We start from the raw sequence: 10,543 nt of genomic DNA, 5'->3' as shown, positions 1-10,543 counted from the left end.
TAAAGATAGTCTATAATCTATAATCAATCGAATTCATATATACTTATACTTAGTAAAATTGAATAATTATACTAAGTATAATAAAAAAAAAGATTAAGAAAAGAATCAAGAGTATAAATAGAATCAAATAATCAATAATATAAGGAATGTAGAATGAAATAAATGGATGGATTTCGCTTTCTATTTCTGCAAGAAGCATATGTATGATAATACACCCTTTTTTTTATTCTTAGTACTCTTCGAGTATTATCGTCTTACTATTCTCCTGTGTGTTCTAATTTGCTTTTTGTCTCATAATTTATTTTTGAAAAAAAAAATAATTTTAGTCTATGCTTGATTTTTCATTTTGAATCGAAGGAAAGAAAGCGTGGAGCTGAAATAACTCACTCAGAACCCACTTTAAAGTATTACGCGGTACGATTGAATCAAATAAGCCTTTTTGGAATAAAAATTCTGCTGCTTGTGAACCTTCGGGTACTGCCTTATTTAACGTTTGTTCAATTACTCTTTTACCCGCAAATGCAATGTAAGCGTTTGGTTCGGCAATAATGATATCCCCCAACATGCCAAAACTAGCTGTCACCCCTCCTGTAGTAGGAGATGTCAGGATCGATACATAGAATAAGTTTTTATTTGTTTGATAATCATATAAAGCCGAAGATATTTTAGCCATTTGCATCAAGCTCAAACTTCCTTCTTGCATACGTGCTCCTCCGGACGCACATACTAGAATAAGAGGTAAAAGCTCATTGGTAGCATATTCGATTTATTTTCATCGGATCATTAATCAACAGTCACTAGGATTTGGTGTCAAATTATACTAGAACTATCGCTTTCACTACCATTGTCAAAACAAATGTTTCTATAAAAGTAACTTGCCCCTATATATATATAACTATCAATGCAACTATTAATGTTATTATTCAACTAGATTGAATCAATGATTTTACACCGATATAAGACTAATAAGTCTTACACCACATCTCAACCGTTGATTTTCGTGCATCCAACGGTTATAATTTAGGAAGTATATATATGTGTGTGTGTGAGAAAAATATTTCTCAAACAGCTTGAGATATATTTATCTCTGGTCAGCCCATAACTACGTCGTTTTGTTTATTTATTTCCTTATATTAATTGATTCACCTTTGAATAGTTATGATTCTCATTTTATCTCTCTTCCTTTATTACCATTGACTCATATTTGTAAGGTTATGATTTAGTGGCTGGAGATAAAGTTATCTCAAACAACTTGAGAAATGATAAGCTATATATATATATATATATATATATATATATATATTAATTTATCGATTACTCGACTAGTTCGACACGAGTTTAGTAGAATTATATAGGCTACAAAGCTCTCCTATCACGTTTTAATATAATTGCGTTCCTAGGGACTTAGACTCGGACCATTAGTTAAGCTAAAACAACCCCTATAACTACCCTATCATCATATAATTGTCCACTAAGTGCATGTTTGGATCCTCTCTTTTTTAAGCTAGAAGCTACTTATAAGCATAAGCTAGGCCAAACAGGTTTTGAGAAAAACTTTTATAATGAAAAACTCTCTTTTTTATAATGAAGAAAAAAGCTAAAAGCTCCTAGGAGGAGTTTTTTTATAAGCTCTTATGCTTTTCTTGAATTGTATACTTTTTTTTCTAAAATGAAGAGCTATAAAGATAGAGAAAAAATAATTTTCTTGAAATATGAGCTTTTAAGCTAAAATTTTTATATAAATATCAAACAACTTTTAGCTTCTTCTTTTTTAAGTTCTTTTTTTAGCTTCAACTTATAAATAGCTTTTAACTTAAAAAAGAGATGATCCAAAGACACTCTAATTTGAGATGCACACAACTACCTCTAGGGATGTAAATGGGTTGGGCTGGGCTAGACTTTGGCTTAAATAGGCCAGGTCTGTGTAAAAAACATTGGGTATGGCCTAGCCTATTAGCCTGTGTAGGTCCCAAATTACAAGTCTAGCCTGACCTATATTTAAAAAAAAAGCCTTAGCATAGGCCTGTTAACCTGTTTAAGCCTATTAAACATTCAACAATTAAAAGAATAACTAAAATAATATTATTTTATTATTCAAAATTATTATTTTAATAATTTTATTTATTATATTTTAAATAAATAATATGATATAGGCCGACCTGTAGGCTTATAGGCCAGACATGTACTAAAAAAATCTATGGCCTATTTTCTGAATAGATATTTTTAAAAGCTTAGGCCTGTTCTATTTTACTATTCATAATAGATCAAGTTTGACCTAATATAAGCTAGACCGTAGGTCCCTGTAAGCCGGCCTAACCCATTTACACCCCTAACTACCTCGTGATATATAGATAGAGGTTAAATAAGGATGTATACTATGCTTTATGGTCCCTAAACTCCCTCTTTCACAAAAAGTTGTCGTACACGGTCTAAGCACCGGAGGAAGAGTTTACAAAAACCCAATTTCGGAGCAACCTAAGGAATAATCAAAGACATAATAATGGCTGGAGGTATATTCATAATCCCCTTTATTTTTTTACATTGATCTAATTGTTTTTTAAGTTAATAGGCATGATTAGATTTTCATGAATATCTCTTAAGCAACATAGAATTATGCCTACAAATATATGTATTTTTAGATGTCATACATAGTAATAATAATGCAGCATTGTTGATTACCAAAAAAAATAATAATGCACCGTTGACAATAATTCATCACCATAGTTAGCAAAAAAAGTGCACCACTAGCAATAATTCATCCGCACAAAATAAAATACTGGAAGAAATAATTACTGTACAAAGTTTTAGAAACCATCCTAAAAACTTTTCGTCCAATTTTTTTTATATAAAAATGGTGATTGTACCGACAACCTTGTACAAATCTCAAACCGACAACTCTTGAACAAATCTTAATAGTTCTATTTACGTATAAAAATGGTCATTGTACCAGCAACGTTTGTATAAATCTCAATATATAGTTTCATTTCTATCTTATATATGCAGCCTTGTCTTGCGAAGGGTGAACCAAATATGGAGTCTCAAGTTGAAAAGCTGGAAACTAGTGTTCACATTAAGGCCTCTGCTGTGCAGTTCCATGATGTTGTCTGCAACAGGACACACCATCTTAGAAATATTTGCCCTGAAAAAGTACAGGGTGTTGAAATTCTTGAAGGTGAATGGGGCACTGAGGGATCCATCATATTCTGGAATTATGTTATTGGTATGTGAACTTCAAACTCAAAATTTTATAATGTGTTCAAAAGAACCATACTTTCATAGCCAAGATTTTTGAGATACAACATGTTACATGTGCTTACTTTAACTTAGCATCAGGCGAATTTTTTATTTGTTTTCCTGAAAATGAATAACATGACTTGATTTGAAGTAAATTAAGTTGGGAATTTAATATAGAACAATTTAAATTTATAATACTATATACCATTAAGGATATGTTGATATGATGATTTACTTAGTTTGCAATACTTATAATAGATGAACATATATGGTTAATGGCAACATTATGATCTAAAAATTTGTTTGCTTTTTTTTGTTTTGGAAAACAAATTAGATGGAAAAGCTTGTGTGGCTAAGGAGGCGGTTGAAGCCATAGACAAAGGAAACAATAAAACCACATTCAAAGTGTTGGAAGGAGATCTGCTGCAGCATTACAAGAGCTTCAATTTCATAATTCAAGTTATTCCACAGAAAGAGGGTAGCATGGTGCACTGGACCATGGAATATGAGAAGCTAAAAGACCACTTCCCTGACCCTCACTCCTTATTGCAGTGGGCAATTGAGCTCATCAGAGACATTGATGCTCATCTTATTACCCAGGACCAGAAATAGAATATTAATATGAATAAAAAGTTCATGTCCTATGTTATTTCTATGTATGTGAAAAATAAAAAATTGTAGATAGAGCCAGCTGGTACCATGTGTGAGCTAGGATGTTTCTGCTCCACCTTCATTGTGTTAAGCATAAAAGGTCTTGTGTAAGTTACTATTTTTACATAAAAAAAAAAAAAAAAGTTACTATAGTTATTGCACCTAGAGGATGGACAGTCATGTATGGTTTTGCCCTTATGTATTATGAAATCTCCTCAACCTTTATGTGCAATTTCAAGCAGAGCAATACTATTATTCTTAAGAAAATGGCCAGCACCTACAACAAAAAAAACATTATTCTGAGGGCTACTTCCAACAAATTTAAAGTTAGAAACTATTTTTTTCATTTTTTGAGCAATGGAACATTATAAAAAAAAATTAAAAAAGGAATAATTTTATTTCAAGCGCTTAATGAAAAAAAAGATTTTAAATTCAACTTTGAAAAAAATTCAGCGATAAAAGTGTTGGAATATGATCTAGTGAAGACTGGAACGTCTATAATCTATAATTCTATTATAGTGTTAGGCTACTTCTCATGAATAATAAAATAATAATTTATACCTTTAATGTTAGGCAACTTCTAATAAGCACTGCTGACGAACATTATTTAAAATAAAGGAGAAAACATATTCCATATATAATATAATTACTTAAATCATGATTCAAATTTATTGCCAAAGATACAAAATACACAACAAAAACAAAATGAAAATTGCAATAATGAAAACGGGGTAGTTAGGATGAATTTTCTATAAACTAACATATTTATTTAAGAGTAAATATCCATTTTGGTCCCTGACAAAAAACTCGATACCCGTTCTAGTCTCTAGCAAAAATAAATTGGCTTGGAAGTCCCCAACAAAGACAAATAGGTCTCACGTTAGTCCTTTTGCTAGTCCCAAACAGACGGCGTGACGGAGCTGATGTGTAACATTAATGACCATGCTCAACGGCCACGTTGGAGTGGAAACGACGTCGTCACCTAACCTGCGTCTATGTTGCTCAGAATCATTTGGAGAAACCCCAAAGTGCCCCTCACCTAACCGTTGTTAACTTTACCATTTTCCACTCTTGGAAGTTCAACATCCATTGTTGAGAAGGAAGACCATCGTTCTGTTAACATATCCCTGCGTTTTGATTCTATAGCGGTTTAACAATTGGAGGGAAATGGAGCAAGAAATAGCTTTGGTTTGGTACGAGGCTCATCTTTGTGTACTAAAAGGTAAGACAATAATCTATTTTTGGAACACTTGTTTATTGTAGTTGCTATTTGTTGTCTGTGGTTCACATGAAGTTTTTGTTGTTTAATGCGTGTTTCATTCGTGCATGCTCTATGGACAATGTGGTCCATGTTTTACTTTAAGCTTTAAAGTAAACAAATGGCTACCGGGTGTGGTGTGGTCTCTGTGTGAGTAAAGTTGTCCAAGGTTGACCCAAAAACAATTAAAAATCACATGTAAAGTGCAAGAAAAAACACATGTTCCATTTGTCTGTTTGTTTATGGTTTTTTTTATTGTTGCTAAGGTTGCTAAGGTATTATTAAAGAATTAAATAGGACCAGTGTTGGGAGTTTTTTCACTTAGTCATTGGATTAAAGAAAGCTAACTTATTTTTTGGTGTGTACGAATGTCTGAATATATAGTCATTGTTTATCATCTCGGTGGTGTTTTAATAAGAGATGAAGATGGAGTGCTTACCTATGTAAATGGTAGAGTGGACTCACTACCTAATATGGATATTGACTACTGCAATTTGCATGACCTTGACACTCTGTTTAAGGAATTTGGGTATGAAAAATGCAAAAAGATGATGTGGCTAAAGCCTGGTGAACCTGATTTAGAACAAGGCCTCAGACCACTTAGTACCGATTCTGATGTATGTGCCATGTGTGAGGCTGCCTTAGGTAATGGCAATGAGATACATGTGTATGTTGAAGACTGCATATCAATTCCTCAGTTTGGTTCACCTGAACATGACAGTGCATGGGATAATATGGTTAATACCACATATAATGAGGATCATGCACAGGATGATGTTGGGATGAATTTGGATGATGAGATTTCACATGATGTTGGGGTGAATTCGGATCATGAGCATGAGAGTGCAGAGGATGGTGGTATTTCATCGGAACATGACACTGCAGATGATGAGATTGCTTCTTCGGATTCATATGAGAGTGCAGAGGATGAGGCATATAAGCTTCCCCCAGCTGTTGAAGACTATTCAGATGATGAAACAGAACAGACTGCACCATGTGGGAAAAAAAACAAGGCCTGCAAAACAGACCCCACGGAAGAAGGCATACAAGAAGGATGGCAACAATGAAGACTCTGATTATGTAGTTGATAAAGAGGAAGACCAAATGTCATTTGAAGAAGATGGATATACTTATCTTTTTGAGGAATTAAGGACTCCTCCTTCAAGTGATGATGATGATGATGAAAATGTTAGACCTGTATTGCCAAAGTTTAATGAACATGCTGCCTTTGGGCATGTTTATTTAGAACTAGGCATAGAGTTTCTGAATTTGGAGCAATTTAAATGTGCTGTGAAAGACTATAATATTAGTCTTGGGAGGCAGTTTATCTGGGTTAAGAATGACAAGGTTAGTAAGGGCCAAATGTAGTATTGAAGACTGTGAATGGATGGTGTATTGTGCTTGGAACACCAAGCTAAGCACATTCCAAATAAAAACATTTAACGAGATTCACACATGCTATAGAGTATTCCAGAATAAAAGGGCTACTCAAGATTGGGTGGCCAAGAAATTAGAGAAAAGGATATTGACACAGCCCAAGATGTCAAGGTCAGAGCCATTTGAACACATGAAGGAGGAATACAATGTTCACTTAAATCTGAATAAAGTAAGCAAGGCTCCTAAAAAAGCCAAAGGCAAGATTGAAGATTGTGAGAAGGAACAATATGGCAAATTAAAGGAATATCTTGCAAAGCTATTGAGAAGCAACCCTGGATCCACTTGCCAAATGCAAATGACACCCTAACCTATTCCACAAGCACTGCCAATATTTGACAGAATGTACATTTGCCTTGATGCTTGTAAGAGGGGGTTCAAAGCTGGTTGTAGGCCTTAAATTGGATTGGACGGTTGTTTTTTGAAGGGATACTATGGGGGTCAATTATTGAATGTTGTGGGTGAGGATGCAAACAAGCAATTTTATGTAATTGCCTTTGCCATGGTTGATAGTGAGACAAAGGATAACTAGAAGTGGTCAGACTGGTCATTACCCAAAGACATGTAAGGGACCTGCAACTCCTTCAAGGTCAAAGCAAAAACCAGTTAATGTTGACATTCAATCAAGAACAATTGAAGAAACAGTCATGAATCAAGGATGCCCTGTACCAGAGACAAGCAGGCAACATGCAACAACTGAGGCTCAACTAGGCTCAAGAGCATCAAGAGGCAGCAGTCCACCTCCATGCAATCTTACTGAGGTTGTATCCAATGAGACACTAACTGCAGCAAGTAGTGGCACTAGGGCCAGATTCATGAGCTTCATGTCTACACCAGGGTTCAAGCCACCAAGATAAGCCCCAAAAAATTGATTGGAATATTGTGTAATCAATGTCATTAGGCCATTTTTTGGATGCCTCTGATATAGGGATTGATTGGAATGGTAATTAGGCCATTTTTTTGGAAATACTTTGGTTTTGGCCCTGTTGAAATATGTCAGTAGGCTTTTTTTGTATGCCTCTGGTTATGGCCATAGTTAGTAGGAACATTATGCTTTTTTTGGAACACTATTGTATTGGCCTTAATGGAAATATGTCAGTAGGATTTTTTGGTATGACTGTGGCATGGTTAGTACTTGTAACTAGGATCTGATGAAATGAATGCAAAATGTCTGGTTACTATCTGTCTTTGCTGTCATTACTGTCTATAATGTGCAATTTTTAAATTTTGGTCTGCACCATCTGTCATTACTACTTCTACTGATACATTTTCTTGTTTCTGTCAACACTGGTATTTATCTTGTGTTTGCTGTGTCCTTTTAGGGTCATGTGTAGCATCACTGTACTTATCATCCATCAGCAATTCATTTCCCTTATAGGTCCTTAACATTTTTTTATCAATGACCTTTTTAGTCTTTGGTTACTAACACATAGATCCATATTGGTCGTTAACAATTTTATCGAGGTCTTTTTTAGTCCCTGTTAAACTTGGAGTTACACCAGTGCCACCATAAGCTGTTAACAGACCAGCAATGTCATTTCCCCTTGTACATGCTTATTTCACTTATGACTTACACAATTAACTTCTGCATAATTCACACCATCACAGTCTCAATTTAGTGTTCATACAGTATTCCCATTTTTTTATCTCCTTCAAGTTTATACTACACTTTGTGCCAATAAACATAAGTTCAAGTACATAATCCATATTATATACATTGCATGAACAACATTTCATTATATTTCAACACTGGTCCTTCCATTACAAATCTTTACATTCTAAAATTCTTACAATATGTAATGGTACATACACCAGCAAATCTCAACAGAACCACACTTTTTATTTCATTCCAGCCTACTTGCAAGATATATACATATTACAAACACAACAATAATGGATCTAGCAAACACCCTAGCACACCTACACACATGCTTAATTTCCTTCTCCACCTTTTCAAACTCTGCATACATCTTCATTGATAGTTCACTAATCTTTATATGGTGCTCATTAATCTTCTTTTTGTGGTCATTCACCTCCAGTTGTAGTTCATCATTGAGCTTCATGTCCACATAGTTCAACTTGAATTCCATTTCAGCTACATTCAACTCCGGCTTATTAATTCTCTAATCTTCCAACTCCTTGGTATCAGATGTAGCATCATCCACCCATGTAAAAAAGTTGCAGTGTGGCTTCTTTTCCTAACACCAAATGAAACCAAACTCTTAATAACATTCAACTTAGACAAAGAACGCATGCAAAAAAAACTTCACCTTGAAATTGGGACACCCAAAAAATGCTCTATTTGGGTTTCTATTTATTTTGGAGGTGTAAACAACATTGTGCCTCCCACATTTACACATTGGAGCAGCTCTCCTTCTTTGACTTATGGATCCAAATGAACTACAAGGGCTTGAGCTCCCCCTCTCAGAAGAAATATTCATCTCCTAAACACTAAGTTTCAAAGAATGCAAAAAATCGAAGATAATCCCTAAATCAGTAAACCCTAAATCAGTAATCCCAAATTGAAACATTCAATCTTCGATTCAATCCCCACCTAATGTGTTTCTGTAAACCCTACACTATACGACGATGTTCGTGTGAAGAAATTGAGGGGGAGGGACAACTTCACGTTTAATTGATTTTCTCCAAATGATTCTGAGCAACGTGGACTCAGGTCTCCAAACTACGTCATTTCCACTCCAACATGACAGTTGAGTATGACCATTAACGTTACACATCAGCTCCATCAGTGACGCCGTCTGTTTGGGGCTAATAGAAGGACTAACGTGGGACCTATTTGTCTTTGTTGGGGACTTTCAAGCCAATTTATTTTTGCTAGGGACTAGAACGAGTATCGAGTTTTTTGTCAGGGACCAAAATGAATATTTACTGTTAGCACACAGACCAATTTTAAAAAGTTTGGCCAAAGAGCCTAACCGATCGGCCCGTATCACTTTTTAATAACTAACCTTTCTAAGAAATTTTATTTTGTCATCTACTTCAAATCCTTTGAATTAGGAAAATGCTTGAAAGGCTCGTAAGGCTGGGTCATCTAATATTAAATTGGGCCCATAATATTTATCGAGGAATCAAAAAGATACTTCACTTTATATTATGCTCTTTCTGCTCTAAAATCTGAATTTGACACCATTTGGGAAGTTACATAATTATTGTAATGACTCCTAAACATAAAAGCTTAACTTTAGTGATATATTAATGGCAGTATCTTGTAGTTCACCACTCCATATGACGAATTGACGACTCACAAATTATGAAAACTTAAATTTTTCTATCGATGGACCCAGGCCAATTAGCCGAAGAATTGAAGAAGAAACCTTCGATAGATTATCAACATGTTTTTTTCACATATTTGGTGAAATTTTATGTTGGTCCTATAAAAAAAGTAAACTTAAATTATTTTGTAAATTCGGTATGAGATTTCACTTAATAACAAATAAAATATTAAAAAATAAGGTCCCAAAAATAAATTACACTACAATATTCATTAAATCATACTTAGTTATTATGTTTTTGAAAGGGATCGAGTTTCTCTCCTTAACAAATGTTGGATTTGGTTATGATTCTCTTTGATTATGATGATAATGAATCCTGTCATATGAAATGAGGTCACGTGAAAGATCATAATTATACATATATAAAGGAACAAATATATTTCTTCACCCTTTATTTTAAAATATCCTCTAATTTCCATTAATTTGTATGTGAATGTTGAAATTCTCTCTTTAAAATATTATGTTTAGAGGATCTCTTTTCGATTATCATAACATAAATTTTATTTTTACATATATAAAAATGTATTAGACACATTTTTCTTCTTCTCTTCTTTTCAATAATTCTGTATGAATCTCATATACTTTTATTTGTATGTAGAATATAAAACTATATCCTATAACAAGAGAAACATTAATCCAATATTTAAACATGCAAATAATTTATCCACAAATT

The 10,543-nt window shown here is 33.9% G+C and overlaps 1 protein-coding gene across 1 annotated transcript; it reads left to right on the top strand.

The window, feature by feature from the left end:
* The first annotated feature begins 3,030 nt into the window (after positions 1 to 3,030).
* On the top strand, positions 3,031 to 3,846 carry LOC133287493 (MLP-like protein 34). The gene is made up of 2 exons (XM_061485122.1): positions 3,031 to 3,220; positions 3,569 to 3,846. The coding sequence occupies exons 1-2, from the start codon at positions 3,031 to 3,033 to the stop codon at positions 3,844 to 3,846; spliced, it is 468 nt and encodes a 155-aa protein (XP_061341106.1).
* Positions 3,847 to 10,543: the final 6,697 nt, after the last annotated feature.

The sequence above is a fragment of the Gastrolobium bilobum genome, unplaced genomic scaffold (genome assembly GCF_033153095.1).
Source record: "Gastrolobium bilobum isolate Gb01-03AN ecotype WA unplaced genomic scaffold, APGP_CSIRO_Gbil_v1 utg5060, whole genome shotgun sequence".
Classification (NCBI taxonomy): domain Eukaryota; kingdom Viridiplantae; phylum Streptophyta; class Magnoliopsida; order Fabales; family Fabaceae; genus Gastrolobium; species Gastrolobium bilobum.
Note: the sequence above shows the minus strand (reverse complement) of the source record. Positions and strands in the feature narration are given on the sequence as shown.

Coding starts and splice junctions, on each gene's coding strand:
- LOC133287493 (XM_061485122.1), top strand. CDS start 3,031: ATGGAGTCTCAAGTTGAAAAGCTGGAAACTAGTGTTCACATTAAGGCC. Junction 3,221..3,568: donor ATTCTGGAATTATGTTATTG/GTATGTGAACTT, acceptor AAAACAAATTAG/ATGGAAAAGCTTGTGTGGCT.